Here is a 22,644-nt window from a genome sequence, read left to right on the forward strand (position 1 = left end):
GGATGAGTATCGGCTCGGCATACACTTCTGGTCGGTATGTTTCCCTGGTTGCATCCATCTCTGCTCGGATAATGTTTACCCCCGTGTTCTGCTCGTACCACAGTAGTATGGCTGACCTGGTGCCTTTATGTACTCAACATTAATTTGTCTCATTTGCCAGCCATTACTAACAACAATACTAAGGATGATTCGAACCGTGGTTGGTTTCACAACTGGATTAAAGGTGTCATGAAAATCAATGCCTGGTTGTTGGTGAAATCATTTTGCTATTAAACAGGCTTTGTACCTTTCAATGGAACCGTCAGATTTTCTTTTTATTCTAAAATCCATTTACAGCCAACTAGATTGTAACTGGATGCTGGGGGTACAAGTTTCCATGTTCCATTCTTAACCAAGGCATCAAACTCAGCAAACATGGCGTGTCTCCACTCAGGATCTTTTAGTGCTTGTTGGACAGTGGATGGTTCAATATCTTTTGAGCTGGATAATTGGGTAAGAAGATTCATTTTCTGAATAGGTTTATGAATGTTGTTTTTAGCTCTTATCACCATGGTATGACCTGTTGTGTGTTGTGGGATTATGAGGTGCAGTAGAGTAAGTGGTTATTGAGGTTGAAGTGACACAAGGATTTTGTTGAGAGTCTTCAACTGCGGGTGAAGTGTCAAGTGGCACTGGGGTTGTGTCAAGTGGCACTGGGGTTGCAGGGGACGATATGTGAATAGGAGGAGGGATCCAGGTGTCTATGGTGTTTAAATTGGGTTGTGACTCTGTAACTTGTAAGTGTTTAAAAGGATAAACTGGCTCAACAAATCTGACGTGTCTAGAAATAGATATGTGTAGGGATGGAAAACGTCGGGTCTGGGTCTGGGTTTGGCCTTCCCGATTCTGGACCCACATACTAAAATGTTGTTCCGGATCTGGATTTAAACCCAAATTTATTGCTAGCGGGTCTGGTACATGTTCAACTCGGAAAAATTCGGGTTTTCGAATTGCAGGTTTTAAACCCGAATCACTTAATCAATTAAAAAATTAAAGAAACCGAATACAAATACAACAAACCCCAATTTGAAAAAACATTCACAAATACACAAATACAAATCCCAATTCTAATTTCAATGATTCAAAAAAATAAAATATTCACAAACACAAATCCATAACACAGATCTACAATCCAAACTGACGATTCATATATTCAATATTTACGAACTTTAAGGATCCGCAACTGGCGAAGCAACAAATAGAGGCTGCTGATAATGATGATGAACACAGCACCACAGCTACGATTGCAATCGTAAAGGCAGACAAACGTCGACCAAAACCCATGAAATAGATAGACAAGCGGCGGCCGATGATGTTGATGAACATGAAACACAATGAAGGTGGCGAAGCGATGACAAGTGACGACAATGATTTGATGAAAATAAGAGTTGAAGAGAGAGGAAAAGAATACTTTGCTTTGGCTAGGGCGGCTGTGAAAGTGTGAAGATGAAGAAGATTAAGATGAAAGAGAAAGATTTGAAGAGAGATGAAAAGAATGGCTTTTGGTTTGGACTTTGGTGTCTGCGGCTGTAGAAGTGGGAATTAGGGCATGGTTGATTTTTCTTTTCTATTTATATTATAAAAATAATTAAAAAATCATATTAAGATAAATATATTTGGGTCTGGGTTTTGGATTACCGGGTTTACCCAAACCCATAATCGGAACCGGACCCGGATGCATGCGGGTTGATGAAATCAATTCCAGCTACTGGATTTATTTTATTTTGGTGCGGGTTAAACCCGGTCCAGATTATCCGGGTTTGTCCGAGTCCTGATTAAATTGTCATCCCTAGATATGTGTGAGGTTTGTTGATCTAGACATATATAAGCACTTTGATAGGTTGAATACCTTAGAAAAATGCAAGGCTTAAAGTTGGACTCTAATTTGTATGATGTGTATGGTTTAAGCCAGGGATAGCATAGATATCCAAAGATCTTGAGTTTTAAATAATTTGGATTGGAGTTAAAAAGCTTTTCATAGGGTGAGTGATTTTGTAAAGTGGGTGTAGGCATCTTGTTGATCAAATACACAAAAGTTGTAAAAACATAAGACCAATATTGTAAAGGAATGGATGCATGTGATAAAAATGCTAAGCCAGTTTCTACAATATATAGATGTTTATGTTCAGATAATCCATTGTGCTCTAATGTGTGAGGTGGAGTAGTGAGATGAGCTATGCCATTAATGGAAAGAAAATCTCTTAGGGCAATGAATTCATCTCCATTGTCACAGTAAAAGGTTTTAATGGAGTTGTCAAAGTGCTTTTCTACAATAATTTTGAATCTTTGGAAGACTTCTTTCGCATCAGATTTCTTTTTTAAAGGATAACACCATGTGTATTTAGTAAAATAGTCGACAAAGATAACATAGTATTTGTATCCATCAATTGAATACACAGGTGAAGTCCATACATCTGAATAGATAACCTATAAAGGACGAGTTGAAGTTATTGCAGATTTTGCAAAAGACAGCTTATGGCTTTTATTTGAAAGACAAGCACTACAATGATCAAACAATGGAGAAAAAGAGAAACTCAAGTTATTAGCAGACATAATATACTTAAAAACAAAATCGGATGGATGGCCTAATCGAAAATGCCAATGGAAAAGGTGGTTTTGACACTTGAAAAGGCAAGGATGGGATTGACGTTGGGCCACTCGTACACGCCACCTTTAGTTTGGCCATTCAGTAGTGTTGTCCCTCTGCTGAGATCCTTCACAAGAATACCATCAAGTATGAATTCAATGGAAGTACTATTTGAATTGAAAAATTGATAAATGGAAATTAAATTTCTTTTCATAGAAGAGACACCAAGGACATTCTCTAAATGAAAAGATTTATGAGATAAGTTGGGAATAGTTGAACCAGTGTGAGTTATGGGTAACTTAGTCCCATCACCAATCAACATATCATCACTTCCACTGTATGGTGTGTGCAAGGACATATTTTCAAGATCCGCGGTCACGTGATAAGATGCCCCACTGTCTAACAACCAATTTTGGTTGTTTGATGAGGTCGCAATATAATTTACCTTGGGTTGTCATGGTGGTGCCGAGCTACCATTATTTGACTGAATTGGTTGTAGTTTATATGACGGACACTTTTTGGCAATGTGTCCTTGTATACAACAAAGTTGGCAATAACCAAGGTAAGGTTGTTGTAGTCGATCATTGCGGTTGTTGTGTTGGGGTGCGCCATTGTTGCAAGTTTGAGCTGAATAGTGGTTGGTTTGAGTGCTATTTAGCCACCAATAGGAGGTTGAATTTGTGCGAGTTGAAACATGTGCAGTGATGAGAAACATTGTTCTGGTTTTGGAATGTTGAGAGAGGCTTCATAGTTAAGTAATTTTTCATGCAATTCCTCAAAGGTGATTGAGGTATCCCTGACCTGTACGGCTCACACCAATTCTTTGTAATCATCTCTGAGTGCCTTTAGGTTCTTGTCAGTGAGATCGTCTTCATCAAACAGCGCTCCAAGAAGTGAAAACTCGTCTATGCTCGCCTTTACATTTTGGAGAAATTCAGCGATGGTATCATGTCATTTTGTCATATGCTTTATTTGGTTTTTGACTTGTTTAATTCTGCCTCAAGATGGCTTTGTGTATGTGTTGGCAAGGGTGGTCCAAGCTTCTTGTGAAGTTTTGGCATTGGCAACAAATAGGATGATAGTAGGAGAGAGGGAACCAATGATGGCATTTAAGATCAACTAATCTTATCGAATCCACAGAATGTGTGCTGGATTTAGAGTTGGAAGGTTAGTGGTTTGTGTAGTGGCTGCAAGGCATGGCTTGGTGCCATCAACATAACCCATCAGGTCATAACTGATGAAGTGGGGTTGGAATTGTAGTTTCCATGACAAATAATTGGTTGAAGTGAGTTTAAGTGGAGTTTGAGCAGCTACATTGATGGTTATTAAGGTCTTGGTTGGGTCATTGGTGTTACGGATGGTAGTGTTATGGGCCATAGAAGATGGAGTGAGTGAAGTGAGAAAGCATGAAAAAAAAAAAACAAATTGAAAGAAGATGAAGGTGGAGAGCTTAAAGCTCTGATACCATGACAGATATAGACGATTTAAGATTGTTCTATTATTTCATTAAACAACGTAAAAGATTTATACAAAGAGAATACAACAATAATTCCTATTCTAGTGGACTGTTACAATAGGAAATTATCTTATATATTCAAAAAGTGTTTGAATGAAGTTGTTCCTATAATCAAGGAGTAATATCCTCCAACATACTTGAGTCGCACCCACTTCTATGTATTTGTTCACTATATATTATCATAATTGGTTGAAGCATATATATGATCGATCAAATAAAGTAATATATTTAATAAAAGTAGGTCTTGTGGGGGAGTTCCATAATTTTATTTTATTTCTTACTTTTTATTTTTCAATTTAGTGAGTCTCATAAAGTTAAAGTAAATCATCTTTAATTGTTATCTCCTATTATTATTTAAACTCGGACAATTGTGGATGTATAGTACATTCATATTAAGTTTGATTAGTATTAAATACTGTATGTTTATTAAAAGGTAAAAATGTTATTTTGTACTATTAATGTAATTTATATTCGTAATTGTGTAACATGTTGTAAATTTTTAATTATTTTTCTAAGTATTTGATTTTGCGTATTTTTATGTGTTTATAAGGTAAAAATAATAATTTCATGCAATTTGATACTCCAAACAAATGTACGAATATCAAATTTAGATTCCGGAAGTCTGAGAAATTATGTCATTATCAAGGAAGATCCAAGACTTTTGCTGTAAATTTTTAAGTTTTTACCATGGTAAAAGTGGTAATTGTAAATTTATAAATTTTTATCATGTTAGGTATGATAATTGTTAGTGAAATGTGTTGGATGTGTTTAAGTGAATTAAGTTAGGTTTATGTTTTATTAGTGGAACAAATGTAAGACTAAGATGTAATTAGATTTATTTATTTGTGTGGTGTAGATTTACCATGTATTAGTATAAATAGAAAGGGGGGTAAACACACCTCTCCACACATTCTCTTCTCTTCTTTCCTCCCAAATTCCTCTTCTCATCTCTCTTTGTAATAAATTTTCAATAAATAGAATTAGTTTTATTTCAATTTTCAAATTCCATTTTTTTAATTATGTATTTTTCAATTTTAATAATTTCTTTTATTTCAAAAATGTTTACCTAAATATTGATAGTTATGGGAAGGCAAAACTCTTAGTAAATATATATGAATTTATCAAATTATTTTTAATTTTATAAATTAAAATATTTTTTATTTAATTTTATACATATTTTATATTTTGAAATTTTGATTTATTGTAGACAAACAAGAGAATTGGGTACAATAAATTCTTAATATCTTAATATAAGGTATGGTAAAATGGTATTTTGACTTATTGTAGACAAATTAAATTTTGGCACAATAAATACTTAAGTCATCATAAAAATAAAGGAAAAATAATAATAATTTATATAATTAATCTTTTAAGTAATAAATCTAAAAAAATGACAAAAAGAATTTATTAAATTTTATTTACTACTAAGAGTGGATCCATAACCCTAACTAATTCAATTTCATAATTTTATTTAAATTAAGTTGTTTATATTTAAATTTTATTTTCAATTTTTAGATAAAATAAAATAAACAAATTAAATCTTTTCTCTATGGACCGACCTCGTACTCACCGAAATATAATACAACAAGACACTCTTATACTTGAAAGTAGGGTTGGCAAATTGCGGGCCTGAGCCGAGCTTTTTCAAGCCCAAGTCCAAGCCCATGTAATTGGTAAAGAGCCCAAGCCCTCTAAAGCCTGTCCAAACTTGAGAGGGTTGGGCCGGGGCCGGGCTTGCACGGGCCTGGGCCAGGCCTGGACAGGGCTTGGACTTTTAATAATTTAATAAATTTTTGTTTTTATTTCTTTTTTATTGACTGAGAGCTACTGGCATTTTCATTTATAGATGGAAACTTTTCCTACAACATATCAATTATCCACCAAATCTCATAAAAAAATAATGTACATATAAGTGAAAATTTTGCTTAATTTTGATGACAAAATAGAGAAAGTACCTATCAAATAAAAATATGCAAATTACAAGAGATTAAATATGATAAACTAGGTAAATGTTAAATACCCTTTAATAATTTTTAAAAGAATTTGTGGTTGAAACTGAAACACAGTGCTTCTTCTTCGTTATCCACTTGCTATGACAACAATGAAACATTCATCTTCTTCTTCTTCACTCACTCTCTCTCTCTCTATTCTTCCACAAAACTACTCTCCATTACAACATCAACAAAGGCTTCAGTAATCTCTGGATTTCTACAATAATTAAAAAAAATCAAAGCTTACTTAGGGTGGAGTTGGTGATGGTTTGCTATTGGTTCGCGTGCGTTGCTAGTGCTGCTAGTTTTGGGTTGCGTTGGAGTTGAGATCGCTACTGCTGCACTGTGCGTGTTCGATTGGTTGCAGCTACATCGTGCTGGTGCTGCTGGTGGGTGTGGGTCGCTATTGCGTCGCCCGTTTGGTGCTGCACTATTGATGGGTTGCTGGATCTGCTGCGTCGCGCGTGGATGGTGGATCGCTACTTACGGTGGTGGCTCCTTAATTCAGTGTGAGGGTGAGGCAGTAAACATCGGCTATTGGCTGCCGGCGGAGAGTGTAGTGAGAGGCTGATGTAACGGCTAGAGATGTAGAGATAAATTTAGGGATTTTATGCTTTGGGAATTTGGTTTCGCTCTGTTTTTTTGTTAATTACTTAATCTCGGCTTTTTTTTATTTCTCAGTTTTTTTCAATTTAAAATTTTTAATATATTATAATTTATTTCTTAAAAAATATATGTATGCATTATATTATAAAGCTCAGGCTTAAGTCCAGGCTTTTGTGGAAGGTCCTTAACTAGGCCCATTATGTCTGGGCTTTACAAGGTGAGAGCCCTTGTCCTTAACTTCAAGTCGTGGGCTGGGCCGGGCTGTTACGGGCTTGGGCCGGCCCAGGCTTTTTTGTCAATCTTACTTGAAAGTTAAAAATCACTTTTAAGAAAGTTAAGTCGCACTCAACTACATAACCACTATATTTTGACATTGTAGTTATTTAATTAGAAACACTAAATCAAGCACCAAAAAATAAAAAAAAATGATAATAGACTCTTATATACAAAATATAAAAAATAAATACAAACCCAAAATGTAATTATGTCTTAAAAATATAAACGTTAGACACATTATTTTAGTTTTTATATTTTGTTATTCAAATGGTAGAGTTGGCGTGGGATAGGTAAACTCGAATGATTTTTTAAGTTTCCACTTTTTTGACGATTTGATCTCGAGTAGCCAGCATAATTAGAAAAAATAAAAATAAAAAACTGCTTAAAAGCAAATCTGATTAAATTTTTAGAGCTAAATGGAAGCACATTTGTCAAATATATGGAATACAAAGTCAAAACAGTGCTGGAGGGTTTCATTTTGCATCTTTCTCCCTTAACTTTGAAGAAGGAGGCTCAATCCCAATAGTGCCAACTCGTGGACCAGACACGCGCCGGTGAAAGCCCAACATTTATGGGCCCCCTTATTCTGCAAATGTTGTTGGATCTACCCAAATTATTCACAACCCATGTGGGAAAACGTTCGAGATAAACTTCAATTCACGTCTTAAATAAAATGATAATTTTTTTAATTTGTCTCTAAAAATATAAAAACTTCAAATTTACTCCTCATCTTCAATCAGAAAATGAGGACCAATGGGGATGCGTTGATAAACTTTTCAAAAGTCTTTGTAATATTAAATAGGAATAAAGTAAAATTTTTACATTTTTGGGGAGTAAATTGAAGATTGTCATTCTAAGTAGAAGGTTTATCTTTATAATAATAAATAAATAAACTTATAAAGGAAAGCATTTTGGGTGTGAAAAATAATATTTAAAAAAAAGGAGTTCGATACGTGCTCTCCGCATGTTGTATAAGCTATTACCTTCCAAGATCCGACCCCAATCAATTAAATATTCAAATTTGGACCAAGTGGATAAGCTTTGGTGTGGATTTAGATAAGCCAAAATCTAAGGTTCGGCCATACATTTAATCCAACAAATCAGCCCAAATAGAAGATTAGAAGTAGATTTTGCTACTTGTTGCTTTCAAAATGACACTTTCATATTATTTTATTCTACGAAATAAGATTCATATATGCCATAGCCATCACATAGCCATCACCCACTGTAATGAAGACTTGTTGGGCAACATTAGCTATTGTCTTTACTCAATCCACTACACTAAGAAAAATATATATTCCTCTCATCACATCTTTTTCTTTATGAGCTGGGCAAGGGCGACGACATGCCACTTGATCAAACTAGGAATATAAAGATTGCGTAGCTGATATATACCAAAAAACTCCCCTCCAAAATTCTATTAAGAGTCTATATATATAATGCTCTTAATTTCAAGTTGCAAGTTTCACATGCTTGATCAAATGTGACTTGGGGGCACGCAACCGTTTGCTCCCAGAAAGGGCATTTTTTGCCAGTGCATTTTTTTTTTTTTTTCAGTTTCCAGCAAACAAATAAAATGGACTTATAAGGTCAACCATGCCAGCCGGGTAGGGTCGGATATCCACTTGAATTGCCCCACGTGATATTTGATACATACCTGTGGCCCTCTTTTTCTATTTTTTAATTTATTTTTTCGGAAAGTGTACAAATGTGGCCCTTAGCTGCCTCATCGTGCAAATCTATTTTATTCTCCTTCTTTTAATGATAAGATCAAACAGCATGATGCCATGTTAGCCCCAGCTCAACCAAAAATTATTATTATTATTATTATTATGAACCGACAAAACATTCGACGGAGCTCCAGCTTTTTATTTTATATTAAACTAGTTTGTCTGTCAGAATATACTATAGGAGGATCAACTCGGTGGGTAAACAGTAAATAAATAGGTATAATAAAATATCTTTGAATATTTATGTGGTTTTATAAATAGACTAGAAAAGAAAGTGGAAAATTGCAGAATTTATCATTCATGGGACCTTTTTTTTATTGATTGTCCGATTCTTGGGTTACTTTTTAATCATTGCCTTACGTAGGAACGTTTTTACTTGTTTATAATAATATTTAGTTGTAAAGACGCCCGCTTTATGACGATTAAAACTCAAGTTTGTTGCTAATTTTTCACATGTGCCTCAATTCATAATTGTTAGAGAGTAGAAACAGTCTTTCTGTTGAGTTTGACTTTCTTTTTTGAAATATTACATAAATCTATAAATTTTTCATTTATATTAAAAATTTATCGAAACTTATCGGCTCTGTTGTAGCATAATTTGAACATTCAAACTCGAAAATATTGGAAAGAAAAAAAAAAAAAAAATCCTCCCCTGATATTGGATATGGATGATTCAAAGTTGAAGCCACTTTTTACAAAAAAAATAATATAATTACCTGCCAGAGAAGTTAAGTTATCCCAGACCAGTATTCGTTTGTTTTTTCAACCCAAAATTAGAAAATTGTCAGTATATGCAGACAAAAATAATAGTTTATATAATAAGTTCAACCGACTGAGAGCCGCACTGTACATTAGTGCTGCTGGCATGTGACGAGTGAAAGAGCGAAGAGTTCATGTTCATTTCAAGTTTTTCCTCTGTTTCCTTTTCTTCTTCTTCTTCTTCTTCTTCTTTAAACCAATTATTCTCACAAAACAACAAAGGAGTTGGTTAAATTCACATTCTATGTTTTTAGACTAATATTGTACTCTCATAGCCTCCTTTTTTTTTTTCAATATATATCCGAGGGGTATGTATGACTACAATCAATGTATTATTTGTCTCATTTTGTTATGCAAGAAACATTTTTACGTCAAGTCATCTAGAAAAATATCACTTGATTTGAGATGACATATTTTAGAATAAAAATAGGGGAAATCTGTAGTGCAACTGTGGTACCGTGTCACAATTACATTCAACCGTTGGATGTCAGTGGACTCCACCAATCTAAGTGCATCCAACGGTTGGATGCAACTGTGGCACGGTACCACAGTTGCACCGTAGCCTGATCCAAAAGAATATAATGTTACACGTGGGTTGTAACCCTTTTTAAAAAAAAAACACGGAAATTACCATAAATTCTTAACTACATGCAATTACAAAATAAATTTTAATTTTTTCTTTTAAAATTTTGAAGTAATCTTTTTATTTTTAATATATTTCTTATTTCGAAAGAAAAAAAATAATGTTATTTTCCTAAAATAAATTAATAAATAAAAGAATACGCGCAATTTCTGTATATTTGTATTTTGTAACTACAATTGAAGTAATCTTTTGAATATTAATAGGATTTCAAAAAGGAAAAAAAAAGTATAGTGCACTTTTCTATCAGAATAACAAACGTGATTGTTACCAAACGGTTGTGCTTGGGAAGAGCTCTCAGATTCGATCCCCCATTAAACACAGCATTTGAGAGGGATAAGAAACCTTAATTATGACTACACTCCGAATCCGGATTAGTCGAAACTCAATGCAGTAGCTGGAATCCGGGTGGTTTTAAAAAAAAATGATTGTTGAATTTGTAGCTAAATGGTCAAATTAGTTAGGTTCAACGACTCACAAGTGAATCATGAAAAATCTTCACATGCGTAGCTTGAAAAGAATATAAAAGTTAGACTGCATAATTTGCTAAAATATACTTTTCTTACTAATAGAAATAATAAAATAATGCCACTTCGTAGCTTTAAGATTAACAATTTGCGAAAAGGATACATATACTCACATGATTTGGTTAAATGTACATACAAACTCCTAAACCTTTGAAAATGGTCACATATATCTATTTTAAAAATTAAATCTTTTGATTATATTAACCAAAAAGTTTTCCCTAAATACAAATTTAATATTAAATAAATAAAATAATATACATTTTCAAACTATTTTGAACATTTAAAAGATTGAATAATATTAATCCGTCATATATAACACATATCTATATGTCATACAGATTTTGTTAATATCTAGCTCTTAACCCAACAATTATTTAATTTTTTTTTATAAATACAATTGTAATATTAAAATAAATATAAGGTATAAAGTAATTTACATTAGGAAATTTATTTTAATATTTTTTAGTTCAATAAATAAATTTATTAAGATCATTATTAATTAATTAATATTATTGTCACTGTTGTTGTTGATGAATTTATTTAAGGTTAATATTTTATGACTATTATTGAATCATATAATAGTCATAAAAGAGATCTTTATAACTATTTTTCAAATCTTGATTGGTCTTTGTGTATGTTTAAATAAATTGTGGTAGTTTAGGTATCATTTTCCCTAATGGTTTTATCTTTTCTTCTTCGCTATGGTCCTTTTGTCCATGCAATGCATGTGTCAATATAATAAAGATACTTGATAAAGACAACGTTGAAAAATGATTCCCACGAAAATAATCAAAGACGAAAAAGATAGATAATAATAATATCCCATTCACAAAATTATTGTGTTTGTTATAAGAAATGAAAAAAAGAAGTTCTTTCTTTTTCTTTTTTGTTTTTATTGAGAAAACTTGAAAGTTTTGAAAATTTTCACATGCTTATAAGCTAAAATTCTAGAGCTTCAATGATTTTGACCATAAATGATGCTACGCCTACTGATACAAATAATCAATTACGCATTAAACATCAACATCAATCTTAATAAATTATATTAAGAATTGATGTTTCACAATTATAATTTAAAAATTATATTATAAAGTGTTTAATACACATTAGTTGCTTTAATTTAAAAATTAAATTGATTTTATTTTACACTTATATGATGAAAAATTTATTATTATTTAAAAATAAATATTATTAGATATTATTAACTTTTATTTTATAGTTACACTTTTTTTTCTATAGTACCTTAATACCAAATAAAACCAAAATATAATGCAGTCATTAAATTTTTTTCCTTCTATAAAATTAGGTGAATTTTGTTATGTTTGCTGGTGTAAGCTGTAAATGTTATGTTAATGGCTATGCCAACTATATTTCCAACAAAGGGAAGTAAATAAAAAAGTCTTTAATATCTTTATTTCTGTTTTGTATTCCCAACTAATTTACCAAAATTAAAAAAAACACAATTTCGAAACGCCACTGTCTGCTTCAAAATAATTAGTAATTATATTTTAAAATAATAATAATAATTAGAAATTACCATGGCGTCTGAGTTGGATGCCAATTCTCTTTATCCTACGGTACAGAAGAAGAAGACAGCGATAGCCATCATTTCCCAATATTATTTTAATCCACAAAATAAACAAGTGTAATGCCGCCTTTGTAAATGCCCAAAACACCACAAGCCTATTTTACAGACAGAACACATCATCATCATCGTCAACATCATCGTCAATTATGTTTTCTTTTGTTGTTTTGTAAATAAAAACCCATCAAAACTCAGAGGCTTAAACTGAGCACAACTATATAAGGAGTTGGAAAAAAATTCTATCTATCCTGTAAATTTCTACGCATACCCAAATCAGTTTCCATTCAAAAGAAGCACAAAGCTTCAACATTTTTAATTTTGTGATATTGAGCATTGAGTGAGTGAGTTGAATGAACGATGGGTAAGTTTCAAGAGAGATTTGTATCGTTTTTCAACAACAGATGGCTGGTGTTTGTGGCAGCAATGTGGATTCAATCCTGTGCTGGGATAGGGTACTTGTTTGGGAGCATATCACCTGTGATCAAGAGTTCTTTGAACTATAATCAGAAGCAGATAGCGAGGCTTGGCGTGGCTAAGGATCTTGGTGACAGTGTTGGCTTTTTGGCTGGTAGCTTGTGTGAGGTCTTGCCTATCTGGGGTGCTCTTCTTGTTGGTGCTTTGCAGAATTTTATTGGTTATGGTTGGGTTTGGTTGATTGTCACTGGTAGAGCTCCTGTTTTGCCTTTGTGGGCTGTGAGTATCAATCTCAAATATTCCCTTTTTTTTTTTCTTTTGGTTTTTGTTCATCATTTGATTTTAGTTATCAGATGATGATCTTGGTTTTGTTTGATCTGAAAATTTAGTAGTCTTGTATTGTTTGGTTGATTTATGTTCTTTGGTCATGACTCATGATGTTAAAGCAAGGATTTTAATTTGCTTTCCATCTTTAGATTTTCTATAATTGATTGCAAATTGTTTGATTCATATGCTTCCTTCTGTAAATTTCTTAAAATTTAAGGATTTTGGTTGATTTTGTGTTTCTAGGATCTGGAAAGGCTAAGGCAAAACATTTTTACTTTATAAACAGTATTCAATTTCTTCAAATGATGCTCTTTCCTTTTTAGTACTATTAGTGTCAAAGCCAATTTTGCTTTTCCCCTTGTGCGGACAAAATTGATTGTACTTTTTAGTTTGGTGGGGATTTTGACTTCCTTTCTTTTCGGTGCTTAAATGTGTAACTCTGGTCGGGGATCTTACAATTCCGGTGGTTAATTCCATCTTTCTTACTGTTTTTTTTCTGGAACTTTTGGTGTGATTATGATTGAATTGGGAGAATCAAATTAACGTGGTCCTTATCATTTACCACTTACAAGTTCTGGTTGACAAGATAAAATTGTGGACCAATCAAAAGGCCTCCGGATTTAGGAGAGAACATTGTGCATCTTAGTTGCATCTAGTAGATTTATTTAAGAGTTTAATTGAAAGTTTCCCAAAAAAAAAAAAGAAATGAAGTGTCTAGTCTTCATTCGTCATTCCTCCAATGGAAGGCATCTACCAAACTTGTGATATCATGGTGCTTTTCGGTAAATGTGATGTTTTTAAGAAATATGTAGACGTTTTAGTAAATTTAGTTGTTACTTTGGGCATCGATTTTGTATATTATAAATATAGGTCAATGAAATTAATGTCATTATCATATTAACTTATATTCCAAGTGTTATGCATTTTCTAGTTTATATCAGACATCAGTCAATAATCACATAATCCTGAGAAAGTAAGCCTTTGATTTATTTTGATGAGGTGAATTTTTATGTTCTAGTACGCTTTTACAAGTTGCATATAGTCTTGAGTTGGGAGTACTTTCTTAAGTTACTCGATACAATTTTGTTGCTAGAATCATTTTCTACTGTTCCAGTTGAACTATAAAGTTTTTCCTTGAATAAATTATTCTACTCCATCAATTAAGTCCAATAGAATAAGGAAACATTTTTGAACTTATTTATCATCTTCCCTTGATCAAATTGCTGACCCACATCAGTATGCAGATGTGCATTCTTATTTTCGTGGGAAACAATGGCGAAACCTACTTCAATACAGCTGCTTTGGTTTCTTGTGTGCAAAACTTTCCTAAAAGCAGGGGTCCTGTGGTGGGAATACTGAAGGGCTTTGCTGGGTTAGGCGGTGCTATCTTGACTCAAGTATATACTATGATCCATGCCCCTGATCATGCAAATCTGATATTCATGGTTGCTGTTGGACCGGCAATGGTTGTTATTGCTCTAATGTTCATCATCAGACCTGTTGGAGGTCACAGACAAGTCCGGCCTTCAGACAGCTCAAGTTTCACCTTTATTTATAGTGTCTGTCTTCTGTTGGCAGCTTATCTAATGGGAGTCATGCTTGTTGAAGATCTAGTTGATTTGAACCACACTGTGATAATAATTTTCACGGTGATTTTGTTTGTTCTTCTTTTTATTCCCATTGTGATTCCGATAATATTAAGTTTCTTTCTAGAGCGAACAGATCCAGCAGAAGAGGCCCTTCTATCAAAACCAGAAAACATGGAACCTGGCAAATCCAATCAGGAGACTCATGAGGTAATTCTCAGTGAGGTGGAAGATGAGAAACCTAAGGATGTAGACTTGCTTCCGGCATCAGAAAGGCGAAAAAGAATTGCTCAGTTACAAGCAAGACTATTCCACGCAGCAGCAGAAGGAGCAGTGAGGGTCAAGAGGAGGAGGGGACCACATAGAGGGGAGGACTTCACCTTGACGCAAGCTTTAATCAAGGCAGACTTTTGGCTTATTTTTTTCTCACTTCTATTGGGGTCTGGATCTGGCCTGACGGTCATTGATAATCTGGGTCAGATGAGTCAGTCTTTAGGATATGATAACACTCACATCTTTGTATCCATGATCAGCATTTGGAACTTCCTTGGTCGTGTTGGTGGGGGTTACTTCTCTGAGATTATTGTCAGGTAATCTTACTACATGTTTACTAAATTTAGTTATAAATAATGCTTCAGATTTAGTCTTTCTACCCATCCTAATGATATATCTGTATAGGGACTACGCTTATCCAAGACCGGTGGCAATGGCTGTTGCGCAATTCGTGATGGCAATTGGTCATATCTTCTTGGGGATGGGTTGGCCTGGGGCCATGTATGTTGGCACTCTGCTGATTGGGCTTGGCTATGGAGCTCACTGGGCAATTGTTCCGGCAGCAGCTTCCGAGTTGTTTGGCTTAAAAAAGTTCGGGGCTTTGTACAACTTTCTTACACTGGCTAATCCTGCAGGTTCACTTGTTTTCTCTGGTCTAATTGCCAGCTATATCTATGATCATGAGGCAGAGAAGCAACATCAGCCCCATCACCATCTGCTAAATGCAGGGTCAATTTTTACAAGCATGCCTCGCGTTGATGAACCCCTGAAATGTGAAGGTTCCATATGCTACTTTCTTACTTCCATGATAATGTCAGGACTTTGCATTGTTGCAGTCATCCTAAGCATGATTCTTGTTCATCGGACAACGAATGTCTATTCCCACCTTTATGGAAAATCCCGCTCTTCAAATTTGGTGTAACTAAAAAGTGAGCTTTAGCAATTAGAGTATTCCAATGATTTTATTGCGGTACTTGCGTTCTCTGAATGAGGGTGTGTGGAATTCTTGAGTTTGCCGCAGCTGCTTACAGTGGAGAGGAAGATGGCAGGGTCAAACATACCGTATAAGATCAGAAATTTTGTTCTGTTTCCTTTTGTCCTGTGATTGGAAGCTGCCACGTAGTTTTGAAAGATTCTAATCTGATTGCTGTTGTACACTCCCCACCTTTCTTGGTTCTTACCAGGACAATTCATTGTGTTATATTTGTTTATTATTTTCTGTTGAAGATTAATTAGCCACACATTTGTTATGATTTAAGGCCTGATAACCAATACATGATTTTTGCTGGGTTGATAGTTTACAACTGTACTGGATTCTTCTTCTGGGTTCCAGTCTTCTACCATAGCTGATGATTAAAAAAAAAAGGTTCTGAATCTGATGATTGTTCGCAGGGGAGATGGACAAGTACACTCATCAGGTTCAGAACCATTAACAAGATCAAACCCCCCAAGACCTTTTTTTCAATTATCGTGTCTTGTGTAGAGACTATAGAGCCTGATTGTGCCTTGTAATTAGTAAAGATCTCGAGCAGTGCTGCATCATCAAACTAAGATTATTAACATGCCTAATGCGAACTTAGGAAAATATTTGAATTGCTTCCAGCTGTGGTTCAATAACATTTTCTAGAAGAAACAAATTAGTAATTACCTTGGATGACAAGAAACAAGTAATTCTACCACATCACCAAATGAATTACTATAAAATTAGCAAGCATGGTTTCTGAAACAGCTAAATCCTAAATTGAATCGCAACAGATATCCAAATAAACAAATTAGGCATCAAAATTCACCCCCTTGCTAGCAAAATGAATATGAAAAGGCCACAGAAACAAATTTAAATTTCTATTCCTTTCAAAGTCGATTGTAGTGATATGATTGTTGTTAGTTTTTATAATTTTTATTTCTTTGTCATGTTGTTCAATCAATGATATTTCAATCAGCTGAACAGATGAAAAATTGTTTGACTTTGCATATTCTGATAAACTTCTGAAAATTCAGGGATTGTTGGTGGTGAAAAGTTTGACCATTTTCGCGGTTGCTGGTTTTGCATTTCACAACCTGGAAACTCTTTATTTTTCCCCATTTTCAACAGAATTCAATTCTTCAAATGACGCAATATTTTCTTTCTTACCGTCTTATGTTAATTTTATGATTTGAGTCTTGATAATACATGATTTGTGCTGTTCTCGGACTTTCAGTCACTTTTAACCAGAAGTGGGTACTAGTTAATTTGCTGCTGTACTGGATTCTTTTACCAATGCTGAAGATCACGATCATTCACAAATGAAATACAACATTTGTTGTGGTTGACTTGTTTCACAGTGGATGAGCTAAATGTTCGGAGAGTATTATTTAATACGCTATTTAAAGTGGGTGCAATTAGATATGCCCATAGTCTGTGCTCCTGAGAGGCAATTATGTTGAATTGTTTAAGGTTTTTTCTGGCGAAATTGGGGTTAAGTTGGGTGAGATCAAAGGGAGGATCCGGGATATTCTCAGGAACATGAGACCTATCGGAGTTCAGGCCATCACGACATCCCAATTCTACATTGAATGAAGGTCCATTAGCCTGAAATCAAACACAACAAGAAATATTAGTTCTTGCTTGAAAACTGAAGTGCATTTTGGTTTCTGAAAATCTTACCAGAACTACAGCATCTCTGGCAGCAATAGCCAATTTGTGTGCACATGAGACTATGCCAGGGCATGCCGCTTCCACTGCTTGATTTCTTTTGATTAAAATGTCAAAACAAAATGGTGGAAGCGAGAGATTCTCCTCAGCAAGCCTCTCTGCTTCTTTTTGATTAATCATTATTGAGGTGTAGCAACCCTGCAATTAGAGCTAGGTCAACCATTAGAGCAATTCTGGAGAAACAAATCATTTGAAGACCCTGGAAATGGATTCCCCTGACATTGGCTTAATCTGAAAGCTTAGCGAAATTTAAGACATACTGAATTAACTCTGATAAAAGAACAATCTGTTACACTAGGACACATCAAATTACATGCAAAATCATTGGAAATACTAATCAATCTACTTCAAGCAACTAGAAATGGAAAAGCATTTAGCCATCATATATATATATATATATACACACACACACACACGTTAACGAAGCAGCCGTGGAAAAATATTCGAAATGGTTGCAGGGATTATAGAAGTGTTTTTGGCAGACAACCTGCTTTACTATGGTGGGGACAAGCGGCAGTGTAGAAGTTTTCTAGTATTTGCCCATCTCCCATGCCAACAATTATCAGATTCAGAACAATTAACAGACTTAAACCTCTCAAGACCTTCATTTTTTCCTTTATCTGAGGTGTGTTTGTCTTTGTAGATACTATAGAACCTGATTGTGCCTTATAAATGGGAAAGAGCTGGATGGAACTGACACAAGAAACAAATTAGAAATTACCTTGGATGGAACCAAGTAAACCTATCATTTCACGAAATAAGTTAGTATAAATTAGCAAACACGGTTTCAATGGGGAGACATAGAATCCACTGTGCACTTTCACACTTAATAGTAGGCAGTATTCACAAATTTACCAAGATTTCAACCCTAATAGCAATGGGCAAGAATCACGAAACAATGCAATTACAGAAATTCTGTCCATTCAATTATTTTATAGCTGACAAAAACACTTATCCAGTTTAATGAAGATTGGAATGTTACATTTTTTTCCCTAAACAAATGAGACTTGCTTTGACATAACCGCAAAGATAAGAGAAAGCTTGAATATGTGAAAAAAGAAATCAGTTATCCTCCTTTGAAGGAAATTATTTCACAACCAAATGCTTCTTATTCAGACCATTTCACCTGTGCAAATTAATCAATTAAAGGCTGTGCGATCTCTGCTTATTCTTCCTTGGTTACTGGCTTCACTTGCATATTTGAAAATTTGAAGGGCTTACTTCCAAATTTCAATGTATTGGTGTATAAATTGAATAGATAAATTTAGGAAAATTATCTACCGACCACCTGTTTTTTTACCCTTTTTAAAAAATATACAAATCTTTTTTTTTTTGCAGCGTTCCACTTGAAGTTAACATTTTTTTTCATTGGTCCACTCTCGTTATAACACCGTTAGAACTTTGCTGACATCATAAAGGTAAAATTGTTATTTCACAACGACAGTGGTGGACAAGTGCAAAACAATATAATTTCAAGTGGAGTTCACAAAAAAAAAATTAAGAATTGTGTATTTTTAAAAAAATACGAAAAAAAATGTAGTCGGTGGATAATTTATTTTTTACATTTGAGGGTAAAAAAGTCATTTACACAATATTCCGTTAGTTTTCTTAACGGTCTCCAAACGAAAGTGGACGAGTGAAAAGAAATGTAATTTTAGGTAGATTTCAGTAAAAAAACAAAAAAAGAATTGTATATTTTTTAAAAAATTAGAAAAAAACGAGTAAACGGCAGATAATTTCCCATAAATTCATCAAGAGTTGATTGGCCTGTTATTCATTTTAATGATGAAAATGACGAGAAAACAAATTTTGGAATCCAATTGTTGTATCGTTTCATAAGATTGCTTACTAAAAATTAGCAAACATGGTTTCCGAAACAGCGAAATCCAATACAGATTGGCAACAGAAAGCCATAAGAAATTTTCTTTTCAATGGTGGGACGTTGAAGCCACCACACAATCAGAAAGAATCACAAAAAACGTGCCATTACAGAAGTTTTTTTCATTCAAGTAATTAATGTCTGACAGAAAAGCGTAATATCTTTCAAGGAAGATTGGAATATTACATTTTTTTAGCCAAAATAAATGAGCGTGGACACAATCACAAAGATTACGAAGACCTTGAACTAGTAAAAGAAATGAATTATTCTCCTTTCAAGAAAATTATTCCACAGCCGAAGGCTTATTATTTATTCACACCTTTTAACTTATGCAGATTAACTAATTAAATGCTGTGCAGTCTCTTCGTATTTCTCCTTGGTTTCCGGTTTTAACCCCAACTCTGCCAAGCTTTCTCATAGCTGTGGCAAATGCTGCATTAAAGTCAAGAGGGTTTCTAGCAAAGTCCTTCACAGTAGGCTGAGATGATGCATCAGTGAATAGCACTTGATCCGAAGTAAACAAGCCCTTCCCCGCCACTAGATTCTGGTAGTACATATTGTCAAATGTTCGTGGGGTTACAGGATCCATGTTGATGGCAATTTGGGGGTCAACATTTCGCGGACAGGCTTGCATTAACTGCTGGGCATAAGCTGGATCCAATGAAGGATCGACAGGAGATGATGAAGAGAATGAGTAGATGCGGTTTGCAAAGCGGTCGCAATGAGAGAAGCCTAAAGTGTGAGCTCCTGAGAGTGCAATCATGTCAATTTGGCTGAGGCCGTGTTTGGCAAACATTTGGTTGAGTTCATCAAGATTGAATGTTGGTTCTGGCAAATTTCCCTTCACACTTGAGGCTCTAGATACAAGGCCATCGCGTCTTCCCAATTCTACGCTGAATGAAGCACCTCCAGCCTGCATATTGATCGGATTAAATTTAACTTCACAAAGTGGGAAACATAGTGGTTGCTAGTTAATAATGATGCTTATTACCAGAACTACAACATCCCTTGCAGCAATAGCTAAGATGTCTGCGCAAGAGACTACGCCGGGGCACTGTGCTTCCACAGCTTGCTTAGCCTGAACAACAGTGTCAAATCCGTCTCCTGCAAGGGAAAGGTTGTCTGGGGCATCCTTCTCCGCGTCCCCATTTGGGGATTGAATCAGGACCGAGGCATCACATCCCTGTCAAAGAAACAACTCAGTTGCCAATTATTGTAATCCACGCTAATTATCACAGTAGCCTAAGCCATAAGAGATGCCACCCTAGTCAAACACGTGTGTGCATCTTTCTATTCTTCTTTCCATGCCACCACTTTATATTGTACTATGAGTTGTCAAATGATATAGACCAAGCTTGTGGTACTTGAATCTGTTAACTCCATGTTAAGCCATTCGCTATTATGTTCTCAAGTCAAAATGGTTTGGTAATTGTTCTTGTCTAAGCTATAACGTGTGATAGCCTCCAATAACGACCCGTCTACTAAAAATTAATTGCTAAAAAAAAAAAAAAAAACCAACAACAACAACATTGCTTCTGCTATAAACCAGAAAATATAACCTTATGATCATCTAGTATTTGATAAACGCTAGTTATAATGAGTTACCACGATGAAGCAGTCGTGGAAAAAGAGCCGGAGAGTTGCCGGAACGGTGATGAACGTTTGGCTAAACTTTGTTGACACCACTCTGTTCACAATGGATTCAACATTAGGACAAGTTGACGAGTAGAAATTTTCTACCAATTGCCCATCGCCTCTCTGCATAATCAAAAGAATTGTAAACAAAAACACCATCATCTCTCTCATTACTCCCATTTCCATCTCTAGCTATTGGCATGCAACTTCATTAATTTCTTCTTTGTGTATCTTTGGTTAGGCTACTAATGAGTCTTACTTATATAGAGAAAAAAAATAAATGAATGTGGAAAAAAACAGAAACGTGACAAGCTTGACAAAGATAATATTTATAATATGCTATACAGGCTGCCTTCTTTGCTTGGTCTATATGAACGCAATACTTTTGGTATTAACTTCAACCCATTGAATCATGAACACTTCCCTAATGCACACGTCCACACTTTTCCGTCCAGTAAACAGTTAATAACTTTTTACAAAAAAAAATTGAACACACCCCACTTGAGAATGATCCGTCACAGCTTTCACAATTTATCTTCTTGTTGTATATTAGCACTCATTGTCTTTCAAAACCGACCACCCACTAAGATATAGCCACGCGCTACTGATTATATATCTCAGCTTGGTAATAATTAACTTGTGATTATGCTGTATACATACATAAGTGTTTCTGTTTATGTTACTGTGAAAACAAGTTGGAGGAGGTGATAAATTAATTTTCTCTATTCTATGGGCAATGCAAGTAGCCATAATTAATAACCTGACAAGTTTATCTGATTGAATCTTGCAAGTCAAATTTAAAGACCATTTCTTGAATAGCATTAGCAAGTGCAAGGAAAATCAACGTTATTTGTCTGTTGAAATGGTGGTTATATATATATATATATATTAAGGGCATTTTCTTAGATGGATTACGCACATCCAAATTCACCTGATTGCTTGCATACGAAGAAATGAAAACGACGATAAAAAAACAAATTTAAATCCAGTACTGGACATTTCACATTGGAATATGCTTAGCAACCATTGCTAATTTTGCCTTTTTTATGGCCAAAAAATGCATTAGGCGTGCAAAGATAAATGTTTTCCCATATGGTAATTGCAATTCTAGGAAATAAGCAAAACCCACTTGTGTACTTTGATAGACTGAGCCAATATTGCCAATTCTTGTAAAAATTAATTAGAAATATGTGTCAATATCCCCTAATTAGACTTTGTTAATCTTGATTATTATAATTGTATTCAGAGCCGTTAGAACGAAGCTTTCATCTTCACTACACGTATGAAACGTGATGTAATTTTGTTTGATTTTCTTATTTGACACGGAGCCAATCACCTTGGCCAACAAACTCTCGCCAATCACAATTATGTTCAAAAAAACTGTTTTCTTTTAGGTGTTGAAAATTTTATAGAGGTTCGAAATCTATCTGTCTTCATTTTTTTAACACTTGTTTATAACGATTAGTTAGAAGAGTGAAGTAAGATTAGCATTACGTGGCCAGATGTATGTGCATACCCAGAAAGATACATATATATACTTGCCTCTTGCTTTTATTTTATTTTATTTAGGATAAATTTTGAA

General features: G+C 34.4%; 3 protein-coding genes across 4 annotated transcripts; 1 reads left to right on the top strand and 2 right to left on the bottom strand.

The window, feature by feature from the left end:
• Nucleotides 1–12,293: 12,293 nt before the first annotated feature.
• LOC102613132 (protein NUCLEAR FUSION DEFECTIVE 4) lies at nt 12,294–16,109 on the top strand. 2 transcript variants are annotated; one of them, XM_006470017.4, is made up of 3 exons: nt 12,294–12,949; nt 14,242–15,173; nt 15,262–16,109. In XM_006470017.4, the coding sequence occupies exons 1-3, from the start codon at nt 12,614–12,616 to the stop codon at nt 15,776–15,778; spliced, it is 1,785 nt and encodes a 594-aa protein (XP_006470080.1). In that variant the 5' UTR covers nt 12,294–12,613; the 3' UTR covers nt 15,779–16,109. The 2 variants fall into 2 exon arrangements, with proteins under 2 accessions (XP_006470080.1, XP_015383145.1); XM_015527659.3 differs by having other exon boundaries at nt 12,801–12,949; nt 14,235–15,173.
• Nucleotides 16,110–17,107: 998 nt separating this feature from the next.
• LOC107175854 (peroxidase 55-like) lies at nt 17,108–17,668 on the bottom strand. Its single transcript, XM_015527632.1, has 2 exons — nt 17,501–17,668; nt 17,108–17,425 (listed from the first exon to the last, which is right to left on the bottom strand). Exons 1-2 carry the CDS (start codon nt 17,666–17,668, stop codon nt 17,108–17,110), a joined length of 486 nt encoding a protein of 161 aa, XP_015383118.1.
• Nucleotides 17,669–19,534: 1,866 nt separating this feature from the next.
• Nucleotides 19,535–21,307, bottom strand: LOC102612835 (peroxidase 55-like). Its single transcript, XM_006470016.4, has 3 exons — nt 21,033–21,307; nt 20,419–20,610; nt 19,535–20,340 (listed from the first exon to the last, which is right to left on the bottom strand). Exons 1-3 carry the CDS (start codon nt 21,246–21,248, stop codon nt 19,768–19,770), a joined length of 981 nt encoding a protein of 326 aa, XP_006470079.1. The 5' UTR covers nt 21,249–21,307; the 3' UTR covers nt 19,535–19,767.
• Nucleotides 21,308–22,644: the final 1,337 nt, after the last annotated feature.

This window comes from Citrus sinensis, chromosome 2, assembly GCF_022201045.2.
Source record: "Citrus sinensis cultivar Valencia sweet orange chromosome 2, DVS_A1.0, whole genome shotgun sequence".
NCBI classification, from domain to species: domain Eukaryota; kingdom Viridiplantae; phylum Streptophyta; class Magnoliopsida; order Sapindales; family Rutaceae; genus Citrus; species Citrus sinensis.